Here is a 19,522-nt window from a genome sequence, read left to right on the forward strand (position 1 = left end):
GTTTTATTTTAGTAGTTTCATAGTTTGAGGTCTTAGATTTAAGTCTTTAATCCATTTTGATTTGATTTTTATAGACGATGAGAGATAGGGGTCTAGTTTTATTCTTTTGTTTATGGATATGTGGTTTTTCTAGCACCATTTATTGAAGACACTGTCCTTTCTCCCAGTGTATGTTCTTGGCACCTTTGTTGAAAATGAGTTCACTGTAGATGTATGGATTTATTTCTGGATTCTCTGTTCTGTTCCATTGGTCCATGTGTCTGTTTTTATGCCAGTACCATGCAGTTTGGGTTCCTGCAACTCTGTAGTATAATTTGAAGTCAAGTAATGGGATTCCTCCAGTTTTGTTTTTTTGCTCAGGGCCAGGTTTTTTGCTATTCTGGGTCTATTGTTGTTAGGATAAATTTTAGGATTATTTTTTCTATTTCTGTGAAGAATGTCATTGGTATTTTGATAGGGATTGCATGGAATCTGTAGATTGCTTTAAGTAGTGTAGACGTTTTAACAATATTGAGTCTTCCAATCCATGAACATGGTATATCTTTGTGTGCTCTTCAATTTCTTGCATTAGTGTTTTATAGTTTTCATTGTAGAGATCTTTCACTTCTTTGATTAAGTTTATTCCTAGGTATCTTATTTTATTTATAGGTTTTGTAAGTACAATTACTTTCTTGATTTCTTCTTCAGATTGTTTGCTATTGGCATATAGAAATGCTATTGATTTTTGTATGTTGATTTTATATCCTGCAACTTTACTGAATTTGCTTTTTAGTTCTAATAGCTTATTGGCAGATTTTTTTAGGTTTTCCTAAATATAAGATCATATTATCCACAAACACAGATAATTTGACTTCTTCCTTTCCATTTTGGATGCCCTTTATTTCTTTCTCTTGTCTGATTGCTGTAGCTGGCACTAGCTTCTTCTTTTCCCCACAGCTACCTGCCTTAGAAACATGAACACTCTTTCTTTTGCAGTTTTAAAAGAAGGTAGACAGCTGACCTATGAGAAAGTGAACTTGAGTAGCATTAGGGCCATGCTGAATAGCAATGATGTCAGCGAATACCTGAAGATCTCACCTCATGGCTTAGAGGTAGGTAATGCTTCTACAGTTAGACCCTTTGGGGGATGAGAGGGTAATTACTTTAATCGTTGCATAGCCAGTTGTCTTAGGGCTGGTGCTTCTCTCTCTCCCTGTATTTTGGAAATGTTGCTGACTTCATGGGGAAGTCTTGATGAAAGATCTGCTTATGAACAGAAGGTACCATAAGGCACTAAATGTGTCAGGATTAAAGAACTGTTTGAAGAATGGCTGCAAACAATTCTTTGATTCTGTATGTTGCCAAATGCCTTATATAGTTTGATTTTGTACTTTTTGTCACTGAGGATGGATGGAGGAAACAGTCCACCAGAAGCTTTAATAAGGAAAAATACACTCAGCCTTCCCAGTAGTCAGTTATCTTTGGTGGTCTTAAGGCCCTCATGGTTGATTGTCACATTTTTTGGTTTTGCCAGGCTCGCTGTGATGCCTCCTCTTTTGAAAGTGTGCGTTGCACCTTTTGTGTGGATGCTGGGGTATGGTACTATGAAGTAACAGTGGTCACTTCTGGTGTCATGCAAATTGGCTGGGCCACTCGAGACAGCAAATTCCTCAATCATGTAAGTACCCTAGAGAACTGTGAAAATGGGGGCAGTGGCAGTTTGCTTTTTCCCCCTAGTTGGTGGGTGGAAAATACTTAGACATACTTATTTTTCAAATAGATTTGCTCAATAATCTTTTCTTGGGCAGAGCCACACGGTACCAGATCCCTAACAACGATCTACTAAACTGATAGAAAAATAGGAAAACACAAGTGAAATTGCCCCTCAGCCTTTTCTTTTTCTTGAATCTTAAGTTCACGCTAATTTTTCACCTAGAGGCTAGATGTGTCCTTTGTCTTTGTAGGCTCTGCTTCTGCCCCAGCCACATATTTGGCTCATTTCTTATATAGGAAGTAGTGCTGATTATTACCTTGAGTTTAAGCTCTAAGAGCTTTCTAGGGATTCTCTTCCTTTCAAGAAATAGAGTGTTGGCTTGACTTCTTTCACTTGACTTTTACCTAGTAATTAGTTGGCACATTTTTCTCAATATTTAGTTATTTATCTTTTGTTATAGAAAGCTGTAATATAAAGGGGAAAATTAAATCCTAGCGTAAGTAGCATTGAAGGTGTTGGAGTTCCTTCCTTTCCTACAGATGTATGATTTCTTGCCACTTTATACCCTTCTAACACCCAGGCCAATTGGCTTTCTTCTGTTGATCAAATTATAAGCTGTTTGGAATTAATCCAGTTTTGATCAGGAATATTTTGTTTTCATATGATTTCTACCGTTTGAGGTGGGAGAAGCCCCTTGAATTATTTTGTTAATCTAAATAATAGTCCCCCATCCAATATGTAAGATCCTGGAATGGGTTTTAGAAGTGATCCAACAAAATCAAATTAAACTTGCCAGCCATAAGCATGGTGAAGTTTTCTGGTTTTTTGCTTTGCTTTTAGAGACAGGTCTCACTGTGTTGCTTAGGCTGGCCTCGAACTCCTGGGCTCAAGCCATCCTCTTACCTCAGCCTCCCGAATAGCTGGGACTACAGGAACATCCCATGGTGAGCTACTTATAAGCATAGTTTTTAAAGGCCTTTTTCAGCAAGGCTGTATTTCACCCTGGAATTGTTGATGGTGTATTATTAAAACTCCTAGGCTGGAGAGAGACAAATTGGAGGAAAAGGGCCAGTGGAGAGGTCAAGTCTGGACTCTTGTCTGGGGTGGAGAACTAGACCCCAGTCTGCCAATCATCTGATTCCCACAATAGCTTTTACTGTTAGAATTTCCATTTCACAGATGAGAAAACTGAGACAGAGTAGGAAGAAACTCATACCAGAATTCAGTGGCCTTCCTATTCTACAGCAGTTGTTTTTTTTGTATTCAAAAATGGGGAAAATCTCAGAGAATTAGCCAATTTCCTCATTTGGAAATGAAAAATTGTTCTAGAACTAGAAGTAATATAGGGGATTCTTCCACAGAGGAAGCTTCAATATAAAATTTGTTTCTCCTGATTTGGCAGCAAACACACTACAGATCTAGATCTGACACCGAATGTTACAAATGTGTTTTTTTAATGACCAGTGAAGCTGGATCTTTTCATTTGCTTGATGAAACTATAATTTTTGCCATGTAGTTGCAGACCTTTGGCTTCTCAAGTTAAAGACTTAAATACTGTTTTTTTATCCTGCAGATCACTTGACAGGCTATTGGTTTCTTTAAAAGCAAACATTCTTCCCTGATCCAAGCATTAGTTGATTCCCTATTAGAAACTGATAAAGTCTGATATGATGTCTTTTCCCAAATACAGGATTTTAATGATGTTGCCATATTTAAAACTTTGCTTCAAATGTACATTGTTCTGGTGATTCTGAATCTTTTTGCCTATTCAGACAGGGTGTGATTCTATGGAGTAAGTCATTCCTAGGATACATCCAGTTTCAAAAGATTCCAGGTGTCTCCATAGTGCCTCTTACTTGAACTCTTGCTGCTTAGGTTTCCATTTTAAAAGGCTGGCCACTGGGCTCAATTTTAAGTCATTAAAATAAGCTTAAGGATAGTTCTGTTCAGGTAATCTACAGAATAGTTTTTCTTGTTGTATTGTATATTTTTATGGAGGCTTAGGAGGAGCAACTCTCCAAGGGTGTACTCTGATTTATCTAAAATATCTTTTGCCTTTTGGCCGGGCACGGTGGCTCACACCTGTAATCCCAGCACTTCGGGAGGCTGAGGGGGGTGGATCACTTAAGGTCAGGAGTTTGGTCAACATGGTGAAACCCCGTCTCTACTGAAAATACAAAAATTAGCTGAGTGTGGTGGCGAGCACCTGTAATCCCACCTACTCAAGAGGCTGAGGCAGGAGAATTGCTGGAACATGGGAAGCGGCAGTTGCAGTGAGCCCGGAATGCACCACTGCACTCTAGCCTGGGCAATAGAGTGAGATTCTGTCTCATAAATAAATAAATAAATAACTTTTGCCTTTTCATGAGCGTCTGTCATGTGATAGATCTTCCACATATTCATCTTTAATCTTTTTGAGAGTTTGGAAAGATATTATTCTGCCATTTAAAGATGAGGAAAATCAAGTTCAGAGAAATTAAGAAACTTGTCCAAAGCCATCTAGTCTCTAGCTGCTAGAGATTTCAAACCCTGGTCAGGATAGCCCATGCTCCTTCCCCTGTTGAAGCATCCTGCCTTGGAGAAAATGACTCTGGCTATCTCAGACAGAAAAGGAATGACTTAGAAGCCTTTCCAGGGCCTCCAGATTACGGAGAAGTTTGGGAACTAGACAGGCTCCAAGGCAATGTCAGGGCCAAGAAACAGGAAGTACAACAGCCAGTGTTTTAGGGGAATGATCTGGCCAGCATGTAGCCACCATTGCTGCTAGAAATCAATCCTAACTATCCCTCTGTGTGGGGTCACTTGCACCATACTGAGTGTTTGATGGGAAGGTCCAGCTGGCCAAGGCTAGGTCATATCTTTACCTTTCCACTTCCAAAAGAGGCGGCAGAACACTGTCTTCATACATTTCCCATAACAGGAAGCAGTTGGGATGCTCTACAGCAGGAAAAAGACAGTGTCCACCACATGGGACTATTCCCTGAATGACAAGCTGTGGATAAACTTTCTTTTGTTTGTATTTGGTAATGTTTCCATTGCTAAAATATGCATGACCAAAAAACAGTTCAAAATAAATACCAAGCTAGCCACTCTATTCTCTCATTTATCTGTCCTAGCCAATGGAAACCAAAATTAATCCTGCTGGGAACATTTTGAGCTGAGAGAAGGTGTAGAACATCTAGATTATTCTCTGAGATGTAAGCTCAAGAGATTTTTAAAGTGCATCTCAGCTAGGCAGAGGCATCTTCTCCTTAAATCTGTAGATACTGCTCTGTAGTTAAAGTTATTAGAGTTCCTTCTTTGTGCTACAGTGCCACTCTGTTGTGGAACTTATCCAGTCATCAAAGACACTGCATGGTAAAGAATGTGTAATGAGTCTGTTCTTTACCAACTCATCGTGGCTAGTTTCTAGGAATTTCTTTCAAGTGTTCTGTCAAGGACTTATCAGGACATTAAAAGGTGAAGATAGAAAAGAATTGCTTGCCTTTTACCTATGCCCCAATGCCTACATGTTAGTGGTTTTTAAGTTTTTTACTTACTGACTTGTTCAGCCTTTGAAAGGGATGGCAAGGCATTCTTTCTAGCAAGTGGTGAATTTGTTTTCTTTTGTTTTGAGACAGTCTCACTCTGTCACCCAGGCCAGGGTGCGGTGGCACGTGGTCTCTGCTCACTGCAACCTCCGCCTCCCAGGTCCAGGCAATTCTTGTGCCTCAGCCATCAGAGTAACGGGGATTATAGGTGTGCACCACCACACCTGGATGATTTTTGTATTTTTAGTAGAGACATGGTTTTGGTCTCAAACGCCTGGCCTCAAGTGATCCGCCTCCCAAAGTGCTGAGATTACAGGCATGAGCCAGCGCTCCTGGCAGCCTTGGGTGGTGAATTTCTAAGGCAATTAGATGCAAGCTCATTTAACTCTTGAATAGTCTGAATAGTGAATATCAGTAGCTATTTCAGGAGAGTCCCTTTGGAGAGCATTCATCTAAATTCAGTATGTTGTAATCCAAAAATTTAGTACAAAATCGTTGCATTCGAACTTTTTTTCCAATCTATCTCCTCACTGTATTGTTTGCCCCATAGAAGAAACAGGCCATCAGGACCTGATCTTACCTGGATTTGGCCATTTTCAATTTCTTTCTCTAGTAAAACTTTTCACCATTGTTCCTTAAAGATAGCAGTTGTCTGATTTGCTTGCTGCTTCTATTTTTTATAAGCACTCAAAATAATTTCTTAAGATCTCAGCCACCCTTTTATTTTAACAGTTCTGTGAAATAATTGAAAGACAGTAAGTAAGAAAAAGAAGAAACTGCCAGGTATGGTGGCTCATGCCTGTAATCCCAGCACTTTGGGAGGCCAAGGCGGGCAGATCACCTGAGGTCTGGAGTTCGAGACCAGCCTGACCAACATGGAGAAACCCCATCTCTACTAAAAATACAAAAGTAGCTGGGCATGGTGGCTCATGCCTGTAATCCCAGCTACTCAGGAGGCTGAGGCAGGAGAATCGCTTGAACCCGGGAGTCAGAGGTTGCGGTGAGCCAAGATCACCCCATTATACTCCAGCCTGGGCAACGAGTGAAACTCCATCTCAAAGGAAAAAAAAGAAGAAACTGCCAAGGACCTGTACAATCCTCAAATCAAGCTGATCTCAGAATAGCTTTTATCTGAGTGTCCACTATAACCTTTCTCGTCTCCAGTTTTGAAATCTCTGAATATTTGGGTATTTTGAAGTCTGCTACATGCAAGAAAGGCATTTGCCTGATCTGATCTTGTTACTGGAAAGGGTCTGGATCCAGATCCCAAGAGAGGGTTTTTGGACCTTGCACAAGAAAGAATTTGGGGTGAGACTATAGAATAAGGTGAAAAGTTTATTAAAGAAACAGAAGAATAGCTACTTACTCTATAGGCAGAGCAGCAGCGTGGGCTGCCCAACTGAGTGGACTTAGGTTATTTCTCGATTATATGCTAAAAAGGGGTAGATTATTCATGAGTTTTCTGGGAAAAGAGCAGGCAATTCCCAGAACCAAGGGTTCCTTTTTAGACTATATAGAGTAACTTCCAAACTGCCATGACATTTGTAAACTGTCATGGCACCTGTTAGAGTGTCTTTTAGCATGCTAATACATTATAATTAGCATATCATGAACAGTGAGGATGACCAGAGGTCACTTTTGTTGCCATCTTGGTTTTGGTGGGTTTTGGCCAGCTTCTGGCTGGCTTGTCGCATCCTGTTTTATCAGCAGGGTCTTTGTGACCTGTATCTTGTTCTGACCTCCTGTGTCATCCTGTGACTAAGAATGCCTGACCTCTTGGGAATGCAGACCAGCAGCCCAGCAAGTCTAAGCCTCATTTTACCCTGCCCCTATTCAAGATGGAGTCTCTCTGGTTTGAATTCCTCTGACAATCTGGTACTGATATACAAGTGTACTGATCTTGGAATCAGAAGAATTTAGGTTCAAACCTGGCTCTCTTTCTTGGGCAAGTAATACATGCTTGGGCAAGCTGGTTGACCTCTCTGAGCGTTTGTTTCCTCTTATAATGGAGTCTGATGCCACCAGCCTCATGGTAGTTAGTGAGAACTAAATGAACTAAGAAATGTGAAAGTGCCTGAACAAAGGAGGTACTGGGCAAATATTTGTTGGTGAAGTCATTATCTGTTCACTTGGGACCAGCCCTCTAAGTCATAATTTTAGTATTTTCCAAAAACCATGAGCTCTCTCTTCATCCAGAAAGCTTAGAATCCCAGCCACTAGGTCAGTGGTTGTAAAAAACACACTCTGTCTTCCCAGGTCAGAGCAGGCAGACTTGCTAATCTTCTGGGCCTTGTCTCCCTCCAGGAAGGCTATGGCATTGGGGATGATGAATACTCTTGTGCGTATGATGGCTGCCGGCAGCTGATTTGGTACAATGCCAGAAGTAAGCCTCACATACACCCATGCTGGAAAGAAGGTATTCATTCCCTCTATTATAAATTTATCAAGTGGGTTAAGACATATGGTTATTATGAGGCATTTATTACATTAAGCCTTAAAATGTCTTAGAAGAAGATCAAATGTGAAAAGGGATATTAACTTTTGTGTCACTGCCAAAGATATAAATGGTACTCCTCCGATAAGTTTACCTCTGGTGGAGTCCTTCCTGTAGCAAAAACGTTTCAGAAAATAAATTTTTTACATTCGTCAGAAAATGATGCTGTTAAGATTAGTATGAATTCTATTTTCCTCTTTGGATCTATTTTGAATTAAAACAGCCATGCCAATATCAGGGACACTGGAATTGTAATGCCACTAAAATGAGGATTTTTCAGGGACAAGATGGCTATGGAACAGGTTCTTTTTTTTTTTTTTTTTTTTTTTTTTTTTTTTGAGACGGAGTCTCGCTCTGTCACCCAGGCTGGAGTGCAGTGGCCGGATCTCAGCTCACTGCAAGCTCCGCCTCCCGGGTTCCCGCCATTCTCCTGCCTCAGCCTCCCGAGTAGCTGGGACTACAGGCGCCCGCCATCGCGCCCGGCTAGTTTTTTGTATATTTTAGTAGAGACGGGGTTTCACTGTGTTAACCAGGATGGTCTCGATCTCCCGACCTCGTGATCCGCCCGTCTCGGCCTCCCAAAGTGCTGGGATTACAGGCTTGAGCCACCGCGCCCGGCTGGAACAGGTTCTATCCAGTGACCACGCTCTAAGGAAGTAGGGTCATATGGTAAAAGATATAACCTCTGGAAGGATTGGAGTCCTAGCATCAGAGATAGAGGATATAACCCAGCTATTTCTCCAAGCATCCCTCTCTCATTTTGCTACCCCAGTCAGCATTGTGAATATAAACTGAATTTTTAGGCATGCTAATAAAGCAGAAATTTAGGCTGAGGCAGGTGGATTGCTTGAAGTCAGGAGTTCAAGACCAGCCTGGCCAACATGGTGAAACCTCATCTCTACTAAAATACAAAAATTAGCCAGGTGTAGTGGCACCTACCTGTGGTCCCAGTTACTTGGGAGGCTGAGGCAGGAGAATCACTTGAACCCAGGAGGCAGAGGTTGCAATGAGCCAAGATTGCGCTACTGCACTCCAGCCTGGTCAACAGAGTGAGATTCTATCTCAAAAAAAAAAAAAAAAAAAAAAGAAAGCAGGAATTTGCCCACCCCCGTGTGGAAACAGCTCCACTTGATTAAATTGATATATGGGGAAAAAAAAGTCAGAAAAGCCAACAGGAACACTCATTTTAATGACTTGCAGGTTCTTGAAGGAACGTAAAACTTCTTCATTTAATTAAGCGTATGATAAAGGCACTGTTTTCAAAAACTAGCTTGTATAAATAAGAATTTTTAAAGGATTATTCGAGTAATATGTTTATTATAAAAATGTGAAAAATAGAAAAAGAACAAAATGAATAAACTAAAAATCCCCTGTAATTTCTCCAGAGTTTTTTCAAAATGCTTAAATTGTATATATATATATATATGTATATATATTTGTGTTGTTGTTATGCTTAATACCTTGAACAGCTTTCCAGGTTATTAAATAACATTACTTTTTATTGTTGTTGTTTTTGGGACAGGGTCTCACCTATCGATAGCCCAGGCTTGAGTGCAGTGGTGTGATCACAGCTCATACAGCCTTGACCTCCCAGGCACAATCCATCCTCCCACCTCAGCCTGTCCAGTAGCTGGGACTACAGGGACACACCACCATGCCTGGCTAATTTTTGTATTTTTTTGGTAGAGATAGGGTTTTGCCATGTTGCCCAGGCTAGCCTCAAACTTCTGGGCTCAAGTGATCCACCCAACTCTGGCCTCCCAAAGTGTCGGGATTATAGGCCTGAGCCACCATGGCTCAGACAATAACATTACTTTTAATGGCTTCTCAATATTCCATTATATAGTTGTACTGTGATATACTGATTAATGCCTCATTGTTGGACATTGACATTTTTGCCTTTTGAAATTATCATTATAGACCATTCCGGATATTCTCAAGACAAAACCCTTAGAAGTGAAACTTCTCTGGCAAGGGGGATATAGAATTTCAAAACTTTTGCTGTATATTGCCCGATTTTCCTCCACCAGCATTAAGTGTCCATTTTTCTTGTCATTGCTGTGTAATTTCATTTATCTTTGACAAACAAATTTGTTTATCTCATCTTTCAAAACCAAAATTGGGCCAGATGTGGTGACTCATACCTTTAATCCCAGCAGTTTTGGAGGTCGAAGTGTGAGGATCCTTTGAGAGGATCACTTGGGGCCAGGAGTTTGAGATTAGCCTGGGCAACATAATGAGACCCTCCGTCTGTAAAAAAATTTTAAAAATTTGCCAGGTGTGGTGGCACGTTCCTGTAGTCCTAGTTACTCAGGAGGCTGAAGCAGGAGGATCACTTGAGCCCGGGAGTTTGAGGCTGCAGTGAGTGAGCTAGGATTGTACCACTGCACTCCAGCCTGGGTAATGGAGCAAGACCCTGTCTTAACAACAAAAACAACAAAACCAAAAACTGAAACCTTAAGAGTTTTACTTTATTTGATAAGTGAAGATAAATGCTTTTTTTTTTTTTTTTCTTTTTTTTGAGACAGAGTCTTACTGTGTCACCCAGGCTGGAGTGCAGTGGTGCAATCTCAGCTCACTGCAACCTCCACGTACAGGGTTCAAGCGATTTTCCTACCTCAGCCTTCCAAGTATTACAGGCACCCACCATAACACCCGAGTTATTTTTGTTTTTTTAGTAGAGATGGGGTTTCACTATGTTGGCTGGGCTGGTCTCAAACTGACCTCAGATGATCTGCCCGCCTTGGCCTCCCAAAGTGCTGGGATTACAGGCATGAACCACCACGCCCTGTCTTTTTTTTTTTTTTTTTTTTTTGAGACAGTCTTGCCCTGTTGCCCAGGCTGGAGTGCTATGGCATGATGTCAGCTCACTGCGACCTCCACCTCCCGAATTCAAGCGATTCTCCTGCTTCAGCCTCCCGACTAGCTGGGATTACAAGTGCCCACCACCACACCCAGCTAATGTTTGTATTTTTAGTGCAGACAGGGTTTCACCATGTGGCCAGGCTGGTCTTCAAACTCCTAACCTCAAGTGATCTGCCCACCTTGGCCTCCCAAAGTGCTGGGATTACAGGCGGGAGCCACCTTACCCGGCCTGCCTTGCCTTTTTTTTAAAGAAAGGCATATTTTGGGGGTAGTTATCTAGGGAGTTATAAATCTCACCAGAAAGGCAAGTAAGCACATGATTTTGATCTTACCATATTGCATTGAGCCCAAAATGCATATTTTTCCCCACATTTTAACATCTTTGAAATTGGGATGCATTTTAAGATTGGCTTGTCATAATTTAATTGGCAGTATTTTTTTCTTATTGTTACATTAAAATATTGGTGAGTAGGGGTCAGATCAGTTACAGAAGAAACAAAAATGACCATGTTGAATGCATAGCTAAAGATGCAGACTTAATACAGTGCCACTGAAACACTTGAGATGCTTATCAGAGAATCCTGGTAGTACACATCATTATCCTAACAGTGTTTCACTTTATCCTCTAGGAGATACAGTAGGATTTCTGTTAGACTTGAATGAAAAGCAAATGATCTTCTTTTTAAATGGCAACCAGCTGCCTCCTGAAAAGCAAGTCTTTTCATCTACTATGTAAGTAGCTCTTCTCAGTCAAAAATTTGAGTAGATGCATGGAATGCCCTTTTCTCTAGGAAAAAAAAGTCTTTGTCCATTTATGTACGTAATTGTGATGAGAAATTGATTAATTTCAAGTGATTGGGAACCCATTTGATCAGACCTAAAACTATCCCGAAGTTTGATACAGGAAGATAAGGCACAATATTCTCTGGTCACAGACCTGTGTGGGTTATAAACACAATCTGTCACTCTTCCTTTCGCCAGGGTAGGACTGACTCACCCTGCTTTTCTGAAAACTGTTCTATTAACTCTATTTTGATTGTTATTAATTCTGTTGGCCTCTGTACCCGTTTTATTTGTAGATCTGGATTTTTTGCTGCAGCTAGTTTCATGTCATATCAACAATGTGAGTTCAATTTTGGAGCAAAACCATTCAAATACCCACCATCTATGAAATTTAGCACTTTTAATGACTACGCCTTCCTAACAGCTGAAGAAAAAATCATTTTGCCAAGGTAAGGGATCTGCCCAGGCTATCTCCAGACTTTCACATGAATCTTAGGAGAAATTAAACAATTTATAATCAAGTTTAAAAGAACATAACCAATACATTTTGAATTAAATTACAATACCTGAGTAAAAGGATGACTTTTCAGGAAATATAAATTACTAAGATAGATCCCAGAAGAGATATACACAAACCAATTATTGTGTATATCTGTCCCTAGAAAGCACTAGACCCAGGTGATTTCACAGGGGATTTCTACCAAATCTGTAGGTAACAGATAACCTTATTGTTATTTAAAATGTTACCAAACCCAGAAAGAAGGAACACTTTCAAATTTTTTTTGTAAGATAAATAAGATTGGTATAAAAATCAGAAAAATATGACACACGTACACACAAAGAAGCTGCAAACTAACTTCACTTGAATGTCAGTGTCAAAATCCTAAATATTAGGAAATCTAGTGCACCTTTTTAACAGACTCGGCTTTATTGAAACAGACTTTTTATATGGTTTGAGCTGTGTGGCAAAGATGACAACACTGTTCCACAACCATCAGTGAATACCATCTTGCATAAAATTTCACAACCCTTATTTGACAAAAACTGTGTTTGGCATTAATTTATCAGATGAATGCCTGCTTTGCTTCCTTGTGAGATGAATGTAGTCTATTCCTTAGGCTGGGGAAAGACTCCAGCTGCTTCCTGGTAATTATTTCAAGTTGAAGCTTGTTTCACAATGTGAGCTAAAGTTTATCATTTTAAACAGAGCAGCTGCCTGTTTAAAGGGTATTCCTGTTACTAATACCACATGTCTTATATCAGTAAGAGAGTCTCTCTCAACAGGCAAGGCCAGCATACTGGCCATGACATAGCTAATGTTGGACTGTTATGCCCCGAAGGTATCTGTAGCATAATCCTAGCTCTTGTTTTGGCTCAAAAAGCAGATCTGCAAGCAGTGCTCTGGGCTGTGCTTCACCTTGGACTCACTGTCTCAGTGTTTCAGTAGTTTCCAGATGAACTAGAAAATGGCATGATGATGGTAGCATTGTCTGCAGCAGCAGAGCCTCGGTAATAGCCCAAGAACATAAGGGTTGCGTATGTTCCTGCTCAGGGTTCTGAGGTTAATTCCTAAAACTTTTCATTCAGCCTCATCCTTGGTGCCTGACAGAGATTCTGAACTTTAAATTCCTATTGGCCAGAGTCTGAGGGGACATCTCTCCCTAATCTATCATACCCCATTCTTTTTCATCTAGCCTGCCTTTTCCTTGGATGAGGCCCACAAATAAGTCTTCTCACATATACCCTGAAAGGGACAATTGATCCATCTAAGTTCCCCTGGGGACTGGCCATAGTTAAAATGCTTCAGCATTTAGTTAACTGCTCCTACAGAATCAAACCTTCCAAAACTCAGATGGCAATGGGCATCAACTGTCAGAAAGTCTCATTTTATGGACAGCTTATACACACTCTCTTGGTAACCATGTATATAAATTTGGTACTCAAAGTTCATCTTGTCTTGAATAAGAACAGCTGAATTTCAAGCTAGGTCCATCCTATGCTGTCTTTAGACTGTTTTCTCTGATAGTAACAAGAAGATAGAGTTGTCAAGAGCCTAATTGAGTGGCCACCTTAGTGCCAACCTCCTCCTTGCACCTTGCTGCCCTTAACATTCCAGTTGTGCTTACTTATAAATTGTGGCATTAAATATGAACTTACTTAAGACTATTTTCTGTACCATTAATATTTTCATCCTGTGTTCCAAAAATGTATATTCAGTGATACTTTATATTCATTGGAATATTACTCCTTTCTGGCATCAGGGTAGGAGATCATGGCCCTATTACTACCAACTGGGATTTTATAAATTGTTCTATGTTGTATATACTCTCTGTCTCTAATTGTTCTTCCATTCATTCTTTTTTTCTTTAACCTTTTTATTATGGAAAATTTCAAATAAATAAGAAAAAAATAATAGTATGGTGAAGCACCACATACCCACTCTCAGCTACAAGTCACCCACTCACAGCCGCTGCTTCTCCTACAGTCTTCTCTCATCTCTGTTTTTTTATTTTTATTTTTATTTTTTTGAGACACGGTCTCATTCTGTTGCCCAGGAGTGTGGTGGCACGATCTCAGGTCATTGCAACCTCCATCTCCCAGGCTTAAGCGATCCTCCCACCTCAGCCTCCTGAGTAGCTGGGACTACAGGCATGCCAACACACCCGGCTAATTTTTGTATTATTTGTAGAGACTGGGTTTTGCCATGTTGCCCAGGCTGGTCTCGAACTCTTGGGTTCAAGCCATCTGCCTGCCTCGGCCTCCTAAAGTGCTGGGATTACAGGCGTGAGCCACTGTGCCCGGCCCCTCATCTGTTAATAACTACTTTATCATCCCTGTTTCCCTGGCCATAACCGTAGCCTGGGAGATGGAGGTTGCAGTGACCTGAGATTGTGCCACCACACTCCTGGGCAACAGAGTGAGACCCTGTCTCAAAAAAAACAAAAATAAAAATAAAAAAACAGATGAGAGAAGACTGTAGAAGACCTTACTTTCTGCTATACCCACATTCAATCCCTCAGCAAATCCGGAAGGCTGTGCCTTCAGAATATATCCCAAATCCAACTACTCATCACCCTCACTGCTGCTACCATGGTCCAAGCCTCCACCATTTCCTACCTGTATTATTTTTGTCTTGCCTTCGACCTTGTTCCTCCCCAGAACCCCTTCAGTCTATCCAACACAGCCTCCAGAATGATTTGTTACAGTGTAAGTCAGATCGCACACTTCTCTGCTCAAAAGACACCAGTGGGTGGCTTCCTGTTCACTGAAGGGAAGAGCCAAAACCTTTCCGGTGACCTCCCAGGCCCTGTACAATTTGTCCTCTCCCTTCCCCATGTTACTTTTCTGACCTCTTTCCTACCCTCTCCCATTTTCTCCTGCTCCTTCAGTCACCCTGGCCTCCTTGCTGCTCCTGAAACACACCAGGCCTGTGATAGCTTAGGGCACTTGCTGTACCTGCTACCCAAAATGGTTTCTCCAAACAACCACAGAACTCACTTCCTGACTCCCTTTACCTCTTTACTTAAATATTACCTTAGTGAGACCTTTCCTGGCTGCCGTATTTAAAATTGTTTTAATAACTCCCCACCTCTGATGTGTACACTCCTTGTCCTTCCCATTTTCTCTTTCTTCATAGTATTTATCACCATTTAACACTGTATTTTACCTTGTTTATTTCTGTCTTCCCCCACTGGAGCATAAGCTCTCCAAAGGCAGGGATACTTTTTTAGTTCTCTGTTCACTGCTGAATCTCTAGGGCTTGGAACAGTGCCTGGCACACAGTAAGCCCATAAGTGAACTGAATGAATGCTTCATACTTCTGTTGCCTATCTATTAGGGCTGTACCTTTAGCAGAACAGTTTTGCCTGTCTGCTTCCATTCCACGCTGAGTGAAAGTATAATGGAAGGGTTCTAACTTGAGGTGTTTGGACTTGCAGGGAGTCTAAAATGGACTGTTATAAACCTCTTGAAATTGTATAAAAACTTGTGTATGTGTGTTTTTCTTGAGAAAGGCTCTATGCTTGTCAGCTGACTCTGACATATGTGACTTAAAAGGTTGAAATTTGCTGGTAACATAAAAAGAGCACTGGACTTAGAACTAAAGAATTTGAATTTGATTCCCGACTGCATACTTTATATAAGTCACTTCCTTGAACTTTGTCTATAAAATGGAAATGGTTATACCTCTTTCATTCCCTACTTTAGAAAATGATTATAGGATTGAAAGGAGATAGCATGTATGAAAACCTTACTGAACAAAGTTTAAGGAATATATCTCACAGGTGCAGAGCATTTTCAAAGCATTTCATATGCATCCTGCTAATAGGCCCCCTGTTGACAAAATGCATTTCAAATTGCTTTTTCTACTCAGGCACAGACGTCTTGCTCTGTTGAAGCAAGTCAGTATCCGAGAAAACTGCTGTTCCCTTTGTTGTGATGAGGTAGCAGATACACAATTGAAGCCATGTGGACACAGGTAAGAGGATTTGTTTGGTTGTTCCCTCTTTTGTACATTAGGCAAAGTTTCATGCTGTTCTTGAATTGCTAGTTCCATAGCTGGGCGAGGGCAGGTTTTTTTGAGATGGAGTCTCGCTCTATCGTCCATGCTGGAGTACAGTGGCACGATCTCAGCTCACTGCAACCTCTGCCTCCTGGGCTCATGCAATTCTCCTGCCTCAGCCTCCCAAGTAGCTTGGATTACAGGCGCATGCCACCAGGCCCAGTTAATTTTTGTATTTTTAGTAGAGCCGGGGTTTCACCATGTTGGCCAGGCTGGTCTTGAACTCCTGACCTAAAGTGATCCACCTGCCTCGGCCTCCCAAAAGTGCTGGGGTTACAGGCATGAGTCACCACACCCGGCCTACAATATAGAAATATTTAATATAATTACTCAAATAGGCCAGAGGCAGGAGGGGCAGTTGTCACTTTCTTCAAGAATGCTGAGAAAGCATTTGTTAAAATTCGATATCCATTCCTAATGGATGAAATATTACAAAACAGAAATGAATGGAGGGACGAAAACAATATAAAAGAGGAGTGGATGGATACTTCCGTAACAATATAAAAAACACATCTATTTCAGCCAAAGGCTAGCATCTTTTTATTTTTTTATTTTTATTTTTTATGTATTTTTATTTTTATTTTTATTTTTTGAAATGGAGTCTTGCTCTGTTGCCCAGGCTTGAGTGCAGTGGCGCAGTCTCTGCTCACTGCAACCTTCACCTCCCAGGCTCAAGCAATTTCTCCTGCCTCAGCCTCCCAAGTAGCTGGGATTACAGGTGCCCGCCACCACACCCAGCTAATATTTGTATGTTCAGTAGAGACAGGGTTTCACCAGCTAGCATCTTTTTAATGGTGACACGTGGGAAGCATTTCAAGAGATGTTGGGAACAAGATAAGGATGCCTACTGTCACCACTATGACTTACAAAATACACAAAACTCAGTCGTTTCTCTAGCTATATGTATAAATAGCAGCCAATTAGAACATATAATTGGAGATCCCTTTTACAATGGTTAAAAAAAAAAGGCTAAGAATACAAAGCAAGAAATATGTAAAGCGTATATGAAGAAAACTTTTAAACTACCAAAGAGTATAATAGAAGACTTAAATAAATGAGTCCTTTCTTGGATAGGAGGACCTCTCAGTATTGTAATGGTGACAGTTTTCTCTAAACTCTAAGTTTAATTTGGTCAATGTAAAAAGAGCAACATGATTTTTTTCTGGAACTTGACATGCTGATTTGAAAGTGTAAAGCAAGAAAATTCTGAAAGTTATGGAGATGACAGCCATACCACGTCTTAAAATACATTAAAATAAATGTTAGTAGTTTGGTCCCATTATTATTATGACAGGAATGGCAGAATAATGGAATACAATAAAAGCCCAGAAATAGAACTAAAAATGAAAATTTACCATATGACAAAGGCATTGTGTCAAAACTGTGGTAAAAGATGGACTGTTTGGTAAATGATTCTGGGATAAATGGCTTTCTGGGGAGAAATAATATATCCCTACCTATATGTACACATCTGTATGTATATGTTGTGCACGTATAGAGTATCTGAAAGAATGCATATGAACTTTTTACTTGTTCCTCAGACTAAGACAATTGAGGATCAGAAATGTAAAATGTACTTTTTATTTACATATTCATTTTTTTAAACCATGTATAATTATTAACCCTTTCAATGAACAAACTTGTTAACATTTTAGATTTAGTTGGCAGGCAGTTGGAGTTTGACCTTTTGAAGCATTAAATTGACTGGCTTTTCTGTGTTTCTCCCCAGTGACCTGTGCATGGATTGTGCCTTGCAGCTGGAGACCTGCCCATTGTGTCGTAAAGAAATAGTATCTAGAATCAGACAGATTTCTCATATTTCATGACACATGTGAAGAGGCATCGTGGACTTTTTTCTACTCAATTCCAGCCAATGTTGAAAAGAAAAAGAAAAAAAACTCTCTAATCAGTTGTACACATACTGAAACTTATAGCCATGGCCAGATTTTATGCTAAAAATGGTAGTTTGTCAAAGACAAAATTCTCTTAGAATCTAATCCAACTTGCCAGCCCTGAAAAAATCCCTTTAAGGCCACGGAAAGCTGAATGCTAGCAGCCAGGCCTGTGGTACTTCCATGAAAAACTATAGGAGACAATGCCCTCCCAAGTACTGAAATCACACTGGAATCCTCCATGTTGGGTTCATTTGATTGTTTAACACAGGACGTGTTGTGTCATTCTGAAGTTTTTATTTGGGGCAGAAGTCTTTATGGAGATGTAAATGACAGCGTTTCTGGGTTATGCATAACTTCTCACTGGTTGGAGAGACACCGGTGCGTTAAGCATGGATATTGCATTGCAAGACTTGAATCTATAAACATTAGAATCACACAGTCAGTACTACAAGCAAAACAGAGAACCTGAAAGAAGGTGCACAGACTGTAAGAAAAAACCCAAGTTTGTGATATTTCAGTGATTCCAAAGAACATTCTAGGTTTTTTGTTGTTTTTTTGTTTTTTTGGGTGTTTTTTTTTTTTACTGCAGAAAATTGGTGGTATTTTCATATTCATAGTGTTCCTATCCAATTTCAGTACCCACATTTTATGAGGAAAAAATGTTTACCAATGCAGGAGGAATTCTTAAATTAGCTGTAATGTTAGGTTGGAGAAAATTTGGTATTTAGGGTATTTTTAAGGTACCATCAAATCAGATTTCTGTTTTTTTGTTAAAAAAAATTTTTTAATCAGTATTGTTTTTACAAGTAATATACTTTGAAACTCTTGAACTAATAGTCTCACAAACTCTAGAGGACAGTCTGAGAACACGTATTTCTATTGTTCTAAATAAATACATGTTTTCGAATAGTAAGTTCAATCATGAATTATTGACTATGTCTTCATCAAAAGTGTTAATCCCTCTCAGGGTCTCTGGTGAAGACCTTCAAGAGTTTGGTTTTTTCTCCCAGGAAATTGGAAGGTAGAATTGTAAATTCATAGAACTTCTTTTATAATGGTGTACCTCTGCAGCTGCCTTTCAATTTATGCCAAGTCCTTACAGAGTTTATACTTGAATAGTAAATATGTCTTCTGAGTTTTACAGTGTCTTAAACTCAATGCACATTTTTTTTTTCTTCTTTTTCCACCCCTTCTTGTTTATAGTTCATTATACCTGTCCTATTACAGAGCTGATTTCCTTCCTGGCTGTACATGTTGGGGTGCTGGATTTTTTCCCATGTCTTTAGTCTTCCATAAATCCAAACAAATATATATATATATATAAAAATATATATGTAGATACATGTTCTCTTCTTTAGCTTGTGGTGAATACAGTAATTTGCATTGAAGAATAAAACATCTGTTGCCTTTTTTGACTAAGATTTCACAACTTTCATTGGTATATACTGCTAAGGTTCCAAGACATTATACTCTCAGACTTTAAGGGCTACTTTTGGGAGTAGGAGAGAATCAAGTATTAGAATTAAGAATAAGGCTAATCACTTACTTATCCAGCAGATTGTTATTGAGCACCTAATATGTGCTGGGCACTGTGCCTATGTGGCATACAAAATACCTGTTTGTAGAGCTTATGTCTAATGAGCTTGTCTAATTATTGTCTATTATTATGTCTAATAATAACTTGGAAGTGGTCCAGCTGAG

At 39.9% G+C, this 19,522-nt stretch overlaps 1 protein-coding gene across 7 annotated transcripts in view; it reads left to right on the top strand.

Moving 5' to 3' along the window:
- Positions 1 to 19,240, top strand: part of RSPRY1 (ring finger and SPRY domain containing 1) — a 50,795-nt gene extending 31,555 nt beyond the window's left edge. For 6 of the 7 annotated variants that reach the window (XM_005592023.5, XM_005592025.4, XM_005592021.4 and 3 more), the window contains 7 exons: positions 976 to 1,091; positions 1,514 to 1,657; positions 7,528 to 7,639; positions 11,212 to 11,314; positions 11,662 to 11,814; positions 15,738 to 15,842; positions 17,656 to 19,240. In XM_005592023.5, the coding sequence (XP_005592080.1) occupies positions 976 to 1,091; positions 1,514 to 1,657; positions 7,528 to 7,639; positions 11,212 to 11,314; positions 11,662 to 11,814; positions 15,738 to 15,842; positions 17,656 to 17,752 (830 nt within the window). In that variant the 3' untranslated portion in view covers positions 17,753 to 19,240. Of the gene's footprint in view, positions 1 to 975; positions 1,092 to 1,513; positions 1,658 to 7,527; positions 8,020 to 8,344; positions 8,809 to 11,211; positions 11,315 to 11,661; positions 11,815 to 15,737; positions 15,843 to 17,655 lie in introns of those variants that run through there. The other variant, XR_012428864.1, reaches the window with a different exon arrangement.
- Positions 19,241 to 19,522: the final 282 nt, after the last annotated feature.

This window comes from Macaca fascicularis, chromosome 20 (assembly GCF_037993035.2).
Source record: "Macaca fascicularis isolate 582-1 chromosome 20, T2T-MFA8v1.1".
Taxonomy (NCBI): domain Eukaryota; kingdom Metazoa; phylum Chordata; class Mammalia; order Primates; family Cercopithecidae; genus Macaca; species Macaca fascicularis.